Genomic DNA, 16964 nt, shown 5'->3' with positions numbered 1-16964 from the left:
AATCAGACAGTAATTTCAGAGGGATGTTTGGATGAAGATACCCATATTTTAGATACTGATGAATGTGTAAAATACAAACTGATTGTTTCAAATCATTTTTTTATTTTATTTTTCATATGAAGCTAGCTTGCATATTCTTTTTTTAAAGTAGTAGTCATCACAAATGAATAGCGATTACATTACATTATTAACCGGTTGTTTTCGCCGATAAAGTCGAATGACTTCTTTGTTCATATGCTTGGACATAATAAATTAGCCATACATTTCCCATAGTTTACGTCAATAACTGATTTTGGTTAGACACTGGACAGTTGTTCTTTTCTAGTATTAATTACCTAGTTGAATTATCGTCCGGTAGTTTACATTTCTAACTTCAGTCAGTGCGCTTGGTCACACATTTTCCCATTGATTATGGTGAGAATACCATTTCAAGTTATTAGATGCTCCATCAGTGGTTAATTGATCGAGACCACGTTTGGGTCGTGGATTAGCAGTACTGTAGAGTCTCATACTAGGTCACAAAAAATGTTTATTACCTTGTGATGTTTACGGATTATTTAACTAAGATTATTCCGTGATACATACAATGAAAATGTAACAGTCTCCACAAACCCCTATAATAATATTCAATTTCAAACTGAAACCCGTCATCGATCAACATTCTCTTACATATATATTTATAGTTTATTACAGCTTAATTAAAGTAATTTCATTTCATCCTCATATAATTCACAAGTAGACTTACAATTAACAATATAATCCATTTTCAATGGTTAAGATCATGATTCGGTTGAAGTCAGACCACCATGGAAAACCTGGAAGCACTGGGACTCCTCAGCAGTGCATATCCACGACCTCTCCCCCCGCGAGATTCGAAACTTGGGCCTACTGGTTTTGCGCGCGAGCACTTAACCACTAGACCACTGAGCCGACATCCAACGGTGTCAATGTTTAGCTTCAACTAATCCACGAAATTGAGCGAAACATCCACCATTGTCATCAGTGAGTTACTATCTCACAACAGACCTGATTGAACTCCACTGATTACTGCTTCACACTAGAACTCCAGGATATATCTCTTGAACTAGCTCATGATCTTTATCATTGAAATTACTATAATATCCACAAAACTCATCTGATAATAATCCATTTTATTTGAATATCTTTATAAGAATAAAAATATTTAAACTTTACCATCATTAATTCTATTCACTTTGATTGTTTGAATTATTCTTTTCATTATTATTATCATTATTATTCATAAATAATTTATGGCCATAAACTACAGATCATCATCATGTCACCAGTTAAGTATGTAGATAATTATCATTTGTAGATATTATTCAGTAGTATAACGATTTTAAATATAAGAAGTATTGAAAATAACCGCTTCATTTTCTAAAAGGTCATTTTAATATTTCCACTTTATTTTATGTATTATTTTTCAGTTCATCTAGTAGATTTAAAAGGAATTAAACTGATTTTGAGGATCAGAATTGAAAATAAAAAAAACTCCTTTGATATTTTATTAATTTAACTTTTATAGCTTAAGAAAATATTTACCAATAATCTTGAGGAAACTAATGCTCTCTGACAGATTCGATCCGATGTCACGCAGCTTTACAGTCAGAGGTGTTACCATTGGAGCTATACGGGCAACGACTGACCTCTTGTAGGACTGAGATGTATTCACAATTGATTAATCACTGGGTGGTGATTAATGTCATGTGTGTCATGTCCTTCTTAGTGTAGATCGAATGCTATCGACCAATTTGCAATGTGGCCACTAGTCTAGGTGAATGGACATTACTTGCACTATGTTGAGATAAGATAATGGTTGGAGGTAGTTAATAGGAAACCCTGGACACGGGTTTCGTGATGTTTGGCACTTGTCAGCAAGGTGTACCTGCAATCTTGAGGGAACTGATGCTTCAACCACCATACTATCTCAACATAGTGCACGCAATGTTAAGTCACCTAGACTAGTGGTTAAATTGCAACTTGGTCGATAGTATTTGATATGAACTAAGAAGGACCTGACAGAAATGACATTGTTCACCACCGAGTGATCAATCAGTTATGAAAATAATTAGCTGGCTGTCAATATAACGTCTCTGAGTGACATCTATCAGTGAATAATTGTTCGACTTAACTCTAGGTACATGCGATATTTTTATCAACTTGACATATCATAACAGTTAAAACTGTTAATTTTCAATGTTCAATGGTTGACGACATTCCATAAGTGTTCTGTTAATCAACTTCTATAATTCACGTTGCAAAGAAGCGTATATTTCAAGTATCTGTCTATTAGGATCATTGTGGTTAAGTGATATGCTATTGGAAACAATCAGTGGTAAACCTTAGATTTGAATTTCATATTAGTTAATGCTTGGCAATTGAGAATGTCTGTAATCATTAGATGGTTGGTGACTGAAACTTATTTGTCAACCTTTCACATAATGTGGTCAGATTAAGATTGTTATGTTTTTAGCTACCTACTTGTATATTTGCAGATAAATATAGAAAGTGATTATTTCTATGACTATAAGTTGTGTTTTATAAGTTCGCAAGGAGTAATTGTTCTATTTTCGATGTTCTGATGTGTGTTATTCAAACTTCTGCTTGAATAACTCTTGTAAATATTTTAAAAATTCACATATTGTGAATTAGAATACCATATACAAACGAGCAGTATTGCTTTCCATTGGATCCTCATAAGGCTGTACTCTAATATACAGTAATTTTTATATGCACATACGAAATGGTTAAACCAATCAAGGCAGTTTATGAGTCAGTGATAACAGTGGAATAGATTACATAAATAAGGAGTACGAATTGATGGTGTGATGTCAGGTATACTAGTTGTGATAAGAATACGAATAACAAAGGCTGGAATCCACGTTTCACAATGGGAAATATGTCCATAGCGTGAGAATGAGAGATGCTAAAATAACATTGATAAAAACAATAAGATTACATAATAAGAAGTCTTTAAATAAATGAAGCGTATATTTGAAAAAATAAGAAATGAGGGTGGCAAAATATTAAACGAACAGAGAGTATAGAAATTAATGATAAACAGAATCTTTGATTAAGGCTAGTTCGGTCAACGAACTGATAAAAGTGTTATACGTTTCTTATGAATACAAAGATTTGGATTGTTAGCTCGAATCCCTATAGTTTCTGCTTTTTGTAAGAGACCAGATCGAACCTCATAAAGAAAATTAGTAAGAATACAATTATTCACTTTAAATGACTTATTTCTATCTACTGCATGACCATTATCAAACAAGTGTGACGACACCCTTGATTGCTTTAATAGCTTCGTATATACATGGGAATATTACTGAATATTAGAGTAAAACCTGATGAGGGTCTATTTAAAATCAATATTGTTCGCTTAAATATCTTGTAAAGATCACGAGTTGTGCAATTTTAATTGTTTTACAAATATTGCTATCAATAACTTGATAGATTATCGGAACAAATGTATACGAATCAATCATTAGATCAATCCAGACTGTGTATATACTCTTCTATCATATCCATTATTATCAATCGATAACCTAATGGACATTATGATGGTGTGTTTTTTAAATAATGATGAACTTACGGTTCAAATTTCACTATATACATCAACATTGAAATGCAAGTATACCTCTTTGATAAGTTTCAAACAAGACGGAATGTATATTATAAACAACTCTATTGCCAACTTGTATCCAGAAATATGTTCTATGTATTGTATATGAAACTTTGAAGAATTAAGAAAATAATAACAGAACAAATATAATAGGTTTACAAATCTTGAACGAAAGTTGATATAATACTACTTTATTCTTTCAATTCTGTATTACTATAAAAAATATAATGATTATGATATGAATTCCTTACTTCTACGTTATCAAAAACAGAGCACAATTGAAAAAAGAATCTAGTACAATTATTTCAATAGTTGAGATCATGAGTCGATTGAAGTTAGATCACTATGGAAAACCTGAAATCACTCCAAAACCGTTTCGTTCTATTGTGAGACTCCTCAGCAGTGTGCATTCACGATCCTGTCTCGCGAGATTAGAATCCAAGACCGATCAGTCTTGCGCGAGGACGTTGTGGTGGTCAGTATTCAATATAATCCATAAACTTCGTATACAGTTCGTCTTGATAACCGTCACTAGATAGCGCCCCAACGGTATATTAATCAGAAGGTGAATACGAAGTGTTGATTATGTTTATTATAGGACCACACACCGATATCCAGAATTACTGGTGCATTAAACAAGCATGAAAGAGTTATGCCGAAAGGCAAGCGAGCGAGAGAGTGAGTCAGCGAATATTAGTACGAATAAGAGAGAACAATTAAGCGAGAGAGAGAGCAATGAACATGAATAACATGGACATATATATACATAGTGAAATGAATGAATCATCGAATCAATTAAGCGGTTAGTAGTAAGGCTAGCAGCGTGAATAAATGCAATGCTCAAGCATATATGCTCATACATTCGCAACAATAATAAAGATACAACGATATAGATAAGTTCTTGTTGTACGGACCACTCAGTTCATTAATAAGTTAACAAAATGACTTAACCGAATTAAATGTGAACAAACTCAATTAAACGTGAGTTGCTATAACGTTTAACCACTAGACCACTGAGCTGACCGGCATATAACAGTATTAATGTCTTTACTGAGTTACTATCTCACACAAAACGTCCGGTTGAACTCCATTAGTTTACTGCTTCTCACTAGAACTCCGATTGACTGATGATCATTACTATTGAAATGACTAATCATATCTACAAAAACCTCCCCTTTCTAATACTAATACAATTATGATTAGATAGTTCTTTTTGTTTTCTCATGAAATGTTGTGCCTTTTTTTTGTTTTGTCAATAAAATGAGACAAATAAATCATTGATTTTAAGATTTGAAAAAACAAAAAAAAAATAGTTGTTATGATCTATTTCCTTTTCTCTTTTTTTTCTTCTTTGCCTCGAGTGATTTAGGTAACATAGAAAAATTGTTTTTCAGTAAACAACAACCAAAAAAAATTTTTTTCTTTTTTTTCTGCAAATGAATTCGAAATATTTACGTAAATAATTTTTTGTTGTTGTCAAATTGGTTAGGAAATAATTATTGTGTATGTATCTTTTTGTTTTGTTTTGAATTTAGTATATTGGACATTGTTCAATTGGAGTAAATGAATGAGAAGGGGATTGTGGCGATTGTTAACTTTTATAATTTTCTTTATAAATTAGTTTTAATTACACAACTATTAATATGCAAAAAGTATTGGATAGATGTATGTTCCCAGTATAGGACTTTCAATGTTTATCCATGCAATTATCACAACTTAAATCTAGTATCGTCCATCTCCTAAGCGAGTACTTAACTTCTAGACCTCCGTGACCATAGTCATTGGTATGTAGATCTAACTTTAGTCAGTTTATGATATTGCACGTGTATCTTATCCATTGCCTAAGGTGGATAGCTATCTCATGCGTGACACGATAGAACCCAACTAATTCGGGTTTTTTTTTTGTTAAGCTCTGATGATCGAAATTTATGATTCATAATGAACTGACATAAGCTGTACCAATAGTAGCAAATAAGGAGTATTGACCTAATGTCCAAAGAAATGCTTCCACTCTGATAACACTGGATAGGCTCAGACGTTTATTACTAATAGACTAAGACATTAAGTATTATGTGTCGAACTAGTATTTGATGAAATTTGAAGTACTTTTCAGAACTAGAAATTTTGAACGTTTACGAATAAGGATAAAACAATTGAAAGTTATATAGTTTTAAAATAATTTTTGTTTGTGGAGTTGTGGATGCTCATTACTGAGGACTCCCACAATAGGACGAAACGGCCGTCCAGTGCTTCCAGGTTTTCCATGGTGGTCTAGCTTCAATTCACTCATGATCTAAACTGTTGAAGTTTTAGTTTTGTAAATGGTTAGGGGTAATTATTAAGACTACTGTTTGTGTAATAAACGAATAAAAACATTGGATCGGTGTGATTTTGAACATTATAATTTCGGAGTCTTGAATAAAATATTCATTTATAATCAATGTTCTGTACAAGAAGGGCTTGATGTTTGTTTTTTTACAGAAAACCAGTGAAATAATCTAAATTCAATATAGGAATATTAGACATTTGATAGAATGTTTCTCAAAACAGAAAGCTTCCAGATGCCCTGGTTTAGCCGAGAGTGGGGTGAGCCAGGTCTCTCGATGCAAATGCTCTCATATAACCACGGGCATACAACCACTACGAGGGAAGTCCTACTCACTGCCTTCTTGCAGCGAAGGTGTTGTTTAAGAAATCGAGAGGACGAAAAGCGAATATCCGACGCTTTAACCGGGTAGGTGGATATGGAGGATCCACATAGGGGAGTCAGAAAAATCCTGATTCCAAACCAATGGTGTGCAAATGTGACAGGATCCTGAGGAACAAATGTTGTATGAACCTATCGTTGGTCATCTGCTACCATGGAACTGCATCTCCTTACGTTGCCCGACTGCCTTATGGATTAGACCTTCAAGTCAGGGGCTTGGGGTGTGGCCTCCTAAAAGGACCACATGCTTCGGTTTGGGCGTATTCCAGCCCTTAAATCTATTAATTTGTGTGACACATATCTGTTTGACGCTTCCTTGTACCAATATTTATGTGTTGGAATAAATTCTTAAAACAAAAAGCCACCGATTTCCATTATTAAATCAATATTGGCTTAGAATCACTGAAAGACACTGTATATTAAATAATTGTTTCTACATAAATTTACGACTCCTACTTAGTGTAAACCAACAGTAGGAATATACAATTCAACATATATAACTTAGGTTTTATTTACAAGTTAGTTGTTACTTATCCAAACATAATTAGATTTATAATACTGTACCATAATCATATACAATCTGTTATCTACAATATCTATTACAATACTCGCTATAGATGGAACTACATTTTTTTATACAATCAAAGCTAACTCAGTAATTGAACAATTTACACCAATCTGGGTTTGTTTTCTCTCTTAAAGTCATTGTGTAAATAACAATACATCGATAAAATATCCTGTACATATTAGGTAACGGTGATGCAATTCTTTTTATTATATCAATGTTATTATTCTCATTTTAGCCCTACACTATTAGTAGTTTCCAAAATAATCTCTATTCTATTAGTAACTATGTCATTAATAAGAATTTATTAATTATCGGTTTCCTTCATGAAACTCATTCAGTGTCTATTGTATACCTTCATTGTTAATAGTGGGCTTTTTCCTGTATTCTATGGTTAGATGTCTATTTTTCAAAGTATAATTCTATTAATAGTAACAAATAGTCCCATGAACAATAATTGTCAGATAAATATAAGTATTATCATTATTATGATAGATGGGTTGGTATCTGAACAATTACATACAGTACAGTGAATTACAGTCACATTATTGACTATGATGTATTCATGTCCATACATAAACATTCATTTATTACTATATGGGGATGAAACTCATTAGGTTTTATACATTCTCTGTATTGTTTGTTTAAATAGACAAACAGATTATGTAAGTGATGATTAATAGGAATTAACAATAACGGAATTAACATATACATATTTAATAAAGTCGGAAGGGAAATGACTATTTCATTTACATATAGTTTAAAAGATATAAAATATAACATTATTTGCTCAGTGAACGATTTATACAAATAGTTCAATTATGAAGTAAATAAATCATGGTTCAAGGATTTGACTGATAAGGTTGGTATTATGGATGATGTTTCAAGGTTTAAAATAACCAGTATATCTGCTAAGATAGATATAATGTATTCTCAAATAATAAAATTTTATTATTCATTTAAAGTTAAGGTTCAAGGATGATTGTATGTGAACGTCTAACAATATCATGATCGTGTTCTATATGTATAAACTAATTATATATAGTGATCTTAGAGTCATTAATTGGATTGCTTTGTATAACAAAAAAATAATTATAAGCAGAGTTGGATGATGGCTAGTGGTGAAATTCAGAATGTGCGCTTCGTCTTCAATGTGAGTAGTTAGATGGATGTAACTGTATCTCACTGTTAATGCTCACTATGTGACATGAACCCACTACCATTCGCTTTATATGTCATTATGTTATTCACTGAGTTATTGAGTTCAGACAGTTATCTGTAAGTATACTAAACCGAGTTAGATGGTGGCTAACCATCAACATGTGTGACTTTATTCCTCAATATCGATGTGATCCGTACAGGATGTACATATGTCAAAAGAGACAGATTAATCAAAGTCCTAAACATCAATGAAAAACCCAAACAACAAACATAAAAATTAAAACGCAAATAAGTTTTGAATTCATTGAACTCTATACGTTTAATATACGATCATTTTGATCATTTCATCCATTCACTTGACAACACTGTAATAAAAATCGGTTACTTAGCTAAACGACATATTCATAGAATAAATTTGTCAAGTTTCATCACATGAAAATATAATGTAAATTTTAAAATAATGACTTTCAATGAAGCTGCACAATACTGAATAAAGCTCATATAACTATATGTTTAATAAATACTGTAGTAATTTTAATGGTTAAGATCATGAGCCAGTTGAAGCTAGATCACCATGGAAAACCTGGAAACACTGGACGGCCGTTTCGTCCTATTGTAAGACTACTCAGCAGTGTGCATCAACGACCTCACCTCCTGCGAGATTCGAACCCAGGACCTACTGGTTTCGCGCGCGAGCACTTAACCACTAGACCACTGAGCTGGCCGGCATCCAACGGTGTTAATGTTTAACTTCAACTAATCCACGAAATCGAGCGACACATCCACTGACTCATGATCTTAACCATTGAAATTACGATAATATCCACAAAACCCATCTGGCATTAAATACTATAGTATTCAATGCTTTACAATCAATCAATTTACAATGAATGTTTACATTCAACTAATTTATGCAAATCATTATCAAGTTTATCAGATGAAGATTTTGATTAAAATTTTCAATATTCAACATGTAAACAAACAATTTAATTTGGCTTAATAATTTTTACTCCTGTCCTTATCATTTAGATTGAATTGTAAATGAATTATCTAACAACTGAGGTATATATATTTATACCTAATGATGAATCTTTCGAGATTAGTTTGTAGTACACATGTGTTATGAACAAGATAATATATCTTTGTTGGGGACGTTAGATCCACGGAACTCACTTGGGAAAGGACCTAATTTTGTAATTTTATTTAGAAAACTTGAATTTCTTTGTCTTCGCGCCAAAGGCGCTCTTGTCACCTTCATGTCGTATTTCCCACTGGGAAATATCTTAAATGCTATTGGTCCGTTGAGTCTTTTAGTATGTTATTTGATAATTCTCCTCGAGGACGGTTTTGCACTATATATATACGTTTTGAATTGTGATTGTTATGATCACTCGTTTCTGACTGTTTTTCAGAATATACTTCCCATTCCAAGCTTGGACTTCTCCCTCTAGTCAGCGGGGCTGGGACGCATCAATAGCTAGCTTACTGGTCTTTGGTCACCGAGTCTTGTTCTCGTTCACCGATTAAGTGAACTCGCGATAGCTTCAAACCTAGCAATCTTGTTTGTCATAACTCCGTGAAATGGAAACAAACCACTGTAGGGTTTGGTTTAACTTATATGAAATAACTTCAATTTTTAAGATCTTAATGATATATTTGAGAATAACAAAACATCTAAATGTACAATATATTGACTGTTTTTAAAATACTCATTTTGTGTATGTATTACTGCAATGTAATGTATTTCAATTATCATTTCAGGGTATATATAAACATATATCCTAGGTTTTTATAAAAGCAATTGTGAATTGTGGTATCGTAGGAGAGCAATAAAAAATACTCTGAAAAACAAAATAATCAAGAGCATTTTAAAACTTTCATTACATGATAAGTAATGTGTACTGTATACCATTGTAATTATGTTTATCTTTCTAATATTTTAAATATAACGCTTCTTTCAAGGTAAAATAAAATGAATTCCAATAACATCTTATATAGATAACAAAATTTTTTCCTAGTTGAGATCATAAATCGATTGATGTTAGACCATCATTGAAAACCTGGAACCACTGAACGTCCATTTCGTCTTATTATGGGATTCTTCAGCAGTGAACATCCACGATCTAGCTCGTGGGATTCAAACCCAGAACCTTCAGTCTTGCGTGTGAACGCTTAACCTATAGGCCACTTAGCCAATACGTTAATCTAGAAGTTAAGTGTTTACATTTTGCAGCTAAAGGTCGTGAATTTGAATCTCACCATCGAAATAGTAGATACGTACTGCTGAAAAGCCCCATAATAGAACGAAACAACCGTTCAACACTTTCAGGTTTTCAATTGTAGTCTAACATTAATCGATTTGTGATATCAAACAACTCCATAGTAATAAAACATTTTTTTCGTATTCAAGGGAAATATTATCATCTGAATTATTTTATCTTATATTATATGAACTAAACATGTCTTAAATTCACTTGGCGTTGTTTTATTTGTATCTTCCCATTGTTATTTAGGATTGCAACCGATCAGTAAAACAAAACCAAGTAGTTTAAAACTTCACCCCATTGCACAAGCAGGCAGCTATCAACACTCAGTAGCTAAGTGGATAACGCGATAGCGTTTGAAGCGTAAAATACTCAGTTCAAGTTCCGGAGTGAATATCAACTCTGTAATGCAGATATATCCAGCTGATGAGTCCTAAATAGGACAAAACACACATCCTGGATTCCATTGCTAGCCATTATCCATCTTTGCTTAAACATGTCTTCTTACAAAATAATAAATAAGATTCAAGTTGATTAGTTTTAACCATCAAATGAAAAATATTTAAGTTCATTTAAGACATTTTGACAAATACTATACAATTGAAGAATAAGTATATACATATCCTCAATACACTTTTGTTCATATACTGAATGTACATATATATATATATATATATATAATACATTGGTATTCAATTTGATTATCAACTATACAACTTGAAAAGACAGATTTAATTATATAATTTTACAAAATAAATTTTTAAATTTCGCTCCTTTTTTGTTTGGTTATTGTTCAAAAGTTCAAAATTATTAAACTCTACAATTTGATTATAATACATAGTGATTAAATGGTCAGAAAACAAAGTAAATAAATATGGTTGCTTAGTTAAATTTCAATTATAAAATAAGAATAAACTTCTTTTTCTTTTTTCTTTTCTTTTTTTTTCTTTTCAAATCTCTGTTTTCTTGTGACTAATAAATATTTATTAGTATTAGAATAAGGGTTTTTCGTGCAGATTTTAGTAAATTTTTATAGTTCGATTCATGTGTCAATTGAACCTAGATCAGCATGGAAAACCTGGAAGCACTCCAAAACCGTTTCGTTCTATTGTGAGACTCCTCAGTAGTGCGCATCCATAATTCTGTCTCGCGAGATTAGAATCCAAGACCGATCAGTCTTGCTGTTGAGTTGGCTTTCGGAGAACTTCAACGGAGCCTCCAGAGGCCCAAAAGGAACTGAAGAGTCCCAGCCAATCAGAGCATCATGGAGCATTCTAGAATTCCAACGTGGCGTGTTATTTATCGGTCAGCAGCATAATATGTCGTTAACGGATTGGCCGAAATATAATGTTGATTTAACAAACGCTAACATCTATAAAAACCCATGATTTTCTGTACAAGAACGAACCTTGGAGTAAAGTATTTTCTCTCATACTTTGCGTCTTCTCTCTGGTATTCAGGTCGCTGTGTAGTTCTAGCCTGAGGGTTACCAGAACAGCTTAGGAAGAGAATATAGCGTTCAATCGACAAGACTTATTACTTGCGCGAGAACGTTTAACCACTAGACTACTGAGCTGAACGGCATATAACGGTGTTAATGTCTAACTTCAACTAATCCAAGAAATTGAACGACACATTTACCGGCTCAATGGTCTATAGGTTAAGCGTTCTTACACAAGACCAATAAGTCCTGTGTTCGAATCTCGCGAGGCGTGATCGTGGATGCGCAGTGCTGAGGAGTCCCACAATAGGACGAAATGGCCTTGGAGTGCTTCCAGGTTTTCTATGATGGCCTAGCTTCAATTGACTCATAATCTCAACTATTAAAAATATTTGTTATTTAGTTAGATTTTGCTAGTGTCTAATTTGTTTAGTGACTAGTTTCAAGATGGATTTCTCAGTTTTAATGAGAAGCCGTGGCCATGGGAATCCAAAGCATATCGGTTGTGTAACAGTTATCCACTTCAGTCAAAGGATAAAGGTTTACGTAAGATTATGGATCGGCTGAATTAAGACATTAACACCTTCGGATGCTGGTTCAGTGGTCTAGACTTTGAGTGTTTGCATGCAAGACAGAATATCCTGGGTTCGAACCCCGTGTGACAGATCGTGGATGCGAACTGTCAAGAAGTCTCATAATAGGATGAAACGACCTTCCATTGCTTACAGGTTTTCAATGGTGGTTTAGCTTAGATCGATTCGTGAATTCGATTAGTAAATTTAAAAGCCTGGTTAACATTTTAAGGAACATTAAAACCAATAGTCACTTATTAACTATTTATAAAGTTCAGAGAAATACATCATTCGACATCAAAACGGACATTGAACTTTAGTTAGACGATTATATAAAAACTTTGAAGTTCAGTTTTTATTCATCAGCTGCAGGGGTTTTAGTAAATGTTAGATTTGAGTTTGAACATTATATACTATTGAAAACAAGTTAGGGTTGGATAGCTGTTTTACTCAAGTATAACACTCAGTCGTACTTAACTATGGTTTCATTGGAGAATGACAAACGATTCAGACAACTTGGCTGGTGTAAGATGGTTTATATTCTTAACTTGAGTAAATAGGACCATTAAACAATCCTGTTGGTGTTATTTGTCCCATATTCAATATGTTTAGACAATAAGTTTATTATAATGGAAAAATAATTCAATGTTAAAAGCTTTTACAATATTTAATTCATAATAAAATAAGGGTCTTATTTAATTCATTTTTTATCAAAACTTTTATTTTCAATAACTTTAGGTGAAGCATTATGTGATTTCTGGGTATGTTCCGATGTATTATGTTGTACAGCATCAATACTTCATTTAGTCGGTATAGCATTAGATCGTTATTGGGCTGTAACAAATGCAGAATATATTCGTCGAAGAACAGGTCGTCGAATAGGAATTATGATTGGAATATTTTGGTTTTTATCTGTATTAATTTCAATTCCAGCAAGATTTCATACTACAAGATCATATAATTATGGTGGTTATTCATCTAATTTAGATTTAAATGAACCACCAAGTTGTCGAATTAATCAAGAACATGGTTATACAGTATTTTCAAATATTGGTGCATTCTATATGCCAATGATATTTATTATAGGTATATATGCAAGAATTTATCAAGTAGCTAGAGCACGTATTAGACGTTCAGCATTTAAGCAATCAGGAACAAGTAATTTATGTATGAGTCAATGGAAACAGCCAAAATCTAAACAACCACAACAACCAAAACATCAGCATTCATTCAGACATCATTTAAACACATATTGGTGTAATTGTTGTCATAATTACAAAAATAGAAACTCTGTTAAATTAATTCCTACTAGAAATAATAATAATACTAATACTAATACAAATCAAGAGAATCCATCATCATCACAAGTAGCAGATACAGATTGTACAATGATTGGAAGAAAAACAATTACACATACAGAGACATCAACAATAACAATGATAAATAATCAAAATACTAATAATAATAATAATAATAATAATAATAATAATAATAATAATAATGCTTTTAATAATGTTCAAGTATCTATACCATATGTTGATGATATGGAAACTAAATCCAATTATTATCAATCTAATAATAATAATAATAGTAATATTATTAAGAATCCCAGTTATACTAGACCAATCATATTACATCATTGTGATAAACAAAGCCCTAACAACAATAATGATGAATACACATTGGATATTTACAAGGAACATTGTTTATATCAACATGAAATGAAATTCAATTATAAACACATTAAAAAATCTAATTCTTTTAATAATCTTAATTCTATAATCAATTATAATTCATATAAACATACTTTATTATCTAAATATAGGAATTCAGCTCCATCAATTCTTTTACATTTAAATCATTCTAGTACATTTTTCACTGAATTAACGAATTCTAATACACAATTAATTGAATCATCTACAGAGCATACAAATTCAATGATATGGTCATCATCTTCATCATCATTACCATTAACACCATCATCTTCATTTTCAGAATCATCCACTTTTCCTATAGATGATCATTATCGACAACAAACTCTTCATCATCATCATCATCATCATCATCAACAACATCATCATCATCATAGACATCAAGATAATCATCATTCTCATAAACATCTTCATGAATCTAATACAAAACATAAACGAAATAAATTTAAAAAATCAATGAAAGATCAAAATCATTATTTCAATATACGAAGAATTTTTTCACCATGTTGTTCTACTACTTCACCATCTTCAAATCAACATGTTCAATCATATCAAACAAATAAATATTTATCATATTGTTGTGTAAATAAACATAAACATTACACATTACATCACATTACGTCCAGTAATAATAATAATAATAATAATAATAATGAAGAAGGATTGTATTTAGAGTCAGTAAATGAAACATCTAACTGTACACATTCATATTATAAACAGAATACTGTTAGCCCCACTCATACTACTACTACAATTAACAATAATAATAATAATAAATATATTAGAACTGATAATCATATCTCATTGAAATCATCAAAGAATCAATTGAATGTACGAAAGAAATTACGTCATATGTTTACTTCACATAACAATAATGATAATAAACATATAATAACTCAATCTACATCCAATTTACCATCTAGTAATAATAATAATAATACAGATATATTAACCATAAATAAAAATAATAATGAATTAAATATACCATTACATATACCACCACCACCGCCGCCGCCGCCGCCAACAACAACAATCACTACATCATTAACATTGAATGATGAAACAACAATCATATCAAATTTAATACCAATACAACAAACTCAATTAAATCGTGAACGTTTAGAAGCTAAACGTGAACGTAAAGCAATATTAACATTAGCTATTATAACTGGTTGTTTTTTATTATGTTGGTTACCATTTTTTATTGTTGCATTAATATCACCATTTATAAATCATTTAAAAATAACAAAATTTGGTCAAAGTATGATATTATGGTTAGGTTATTCAAATTCATTATTAAATCCAATTATATATACAATATTTTCACCAGATTTTCGTAATGCATTTAGAAAAATTTTATTTGGACGATATAATTTACGTTCATTATCAAGATAATGATTAATTGATTATCATACATGATCAATATAGTAGTCATGGTAACAGGAAAAAAAAGAAGAAAAAAGTGAGAAAAAGAACAACAACAACAAGAAAAGGAAAAAAAGAAGAACGCATAATAGAAAGTATCTATTCCTACAACAAAAATTGATAGAAAAAAAACACAACAACAACAACAATAAACAAACAAACCAACAACAACAAAAAATATTCGCATTCATTTCATTATGTTCCTTATGAACATTTTCATGAATTGGCTTTATGTTCATTCATAATATTTATATTAGATATTGTCAATATGAATGATTGAATGATGATGAAAAAAGGTTATCGTATGAGTTATTTATATTGGGTTATCTTATAATTATAATTAAAACATTCCATATACCATATTTTCTGTATAGAGATAATTACAAGTATCCTATGAAGTGATGCCCTATAGTTCATATGTTAAGAGTTTATGATTGATTATAAACTAATATTATCTCTCCAACTACTAGTTGAATTTCAATTTATATGTAAACTTTTGAAGAAGAAGAAGGAGAAGAAGAGAAAGAAGAAAAAAAACAGTGTAAATGTGTCTGTTTTGCCCTGTTTACACAATTTTACATATATACATGTATTTTTTTAGCTTTTCCACGCCTTATTTCAATGTATGCATATATATTTATAAGGATCTCTCCCTCTCTCTCCCCCCCTCTCTCTCTCTTTCCCTATATCTATATATAAAGCAATGTAGTTTTTCACAGTATATGATATCATTGTAAAATGCAAATGTCTGGTAATTTCTTTATTAACTTGTTAATTGTCGTGCATTGTTTTCGTTTTCTTTTTTCTACAAATAAAATAAACACAAAGATTTATGGTCAATTGAATTAGTTTGTTATATTGTAGTAAATGAGAACATAAGTGACGGATAATTGAATGTATCAGAAGGGATTTTGTGGAGATTGGAGTAATTTCAACAGTTGAGATCATGAGTCAATTGAAGCTGGACAACCGTGGAGAACGTGGGAGCACTGGATGGCTGTTTCGTTTTATCCACGACCCCGCCTCGTGGGATTCGAACCCAGGACCTATCAGTCTCGCACTAGGCGTTTAACCAACTAGACCACTGAACTGTCATCCAACGGTGTTAATTGAATGTATTTAAGCACAAAATGACAGAATATTTTAGTAAAATTTGAGAATCATACAGTAGATACTTAATTAGTGAAATATCGATTGCTTTCTGTTCTCGTTCTTTCCTCTTTGATCTTCTAGAACTTCTGCTGCAAGACATTCTATTCTTGAATAGGATTATATACTACTTATTGTCGATATGACTATCACACAACACAGTTTATATTATAATTATGTTATTTTTATTCATCAAGTGTCTGTCCAGAAAATTCAAATAATTTAAATGTTAGTATTTAGGCTGTAAGCAATTTGTTCTATGTCTATTCCTTAAAAATGATCGCGAACATTTCATATGAAATTAGGCTTATCACTATTATTA

At 31.5% G+C, this 16964-nt stretch overlaps 1 protein-coding gene across 1 annotated transcript in view; it reads left to right on the top strand.

Moving 5' to 3' along the window:
- Positions 1–16336, top strand: part of HTR1A (5-hydroxytryptamine (serotonin) receptor 1A, G protein-coupled) — an 81714-nt gene extending 65378 nt beyond the window's left edge. Inside the window, exon 3 of the mRNA XM_051219365.1 lies at positions 13095–16336. Within this exon, the coding sequence (XP_051066823.1) occupies positions 13095–15463 (2369 nt within the window). The 3' untranslated portion in view covers positions 15464–16336. The remainder of the gene's footprint in view (positions 1–13094) is intronic.
- Positions 16337–16964: the final 628 nt, after the last annotated feature.

This window comes from Schistosoma haematobium, chromosome 4 (genome assembly GCF_000699445.3).
Source record: "Schistosoma haematobium chromosome 4, whole genome shotgun sequence".
NCBI classification, from domain to species: Eukaryota; Metazoa; Platyhelminthes; class Trematoda; order Strigeidida; family Schistosomatidae; genus Schistosoma; species Schistosoma haematobium.
This window is presented reverse-complemented; position numbering and strand designations above follow the sequence as displayed.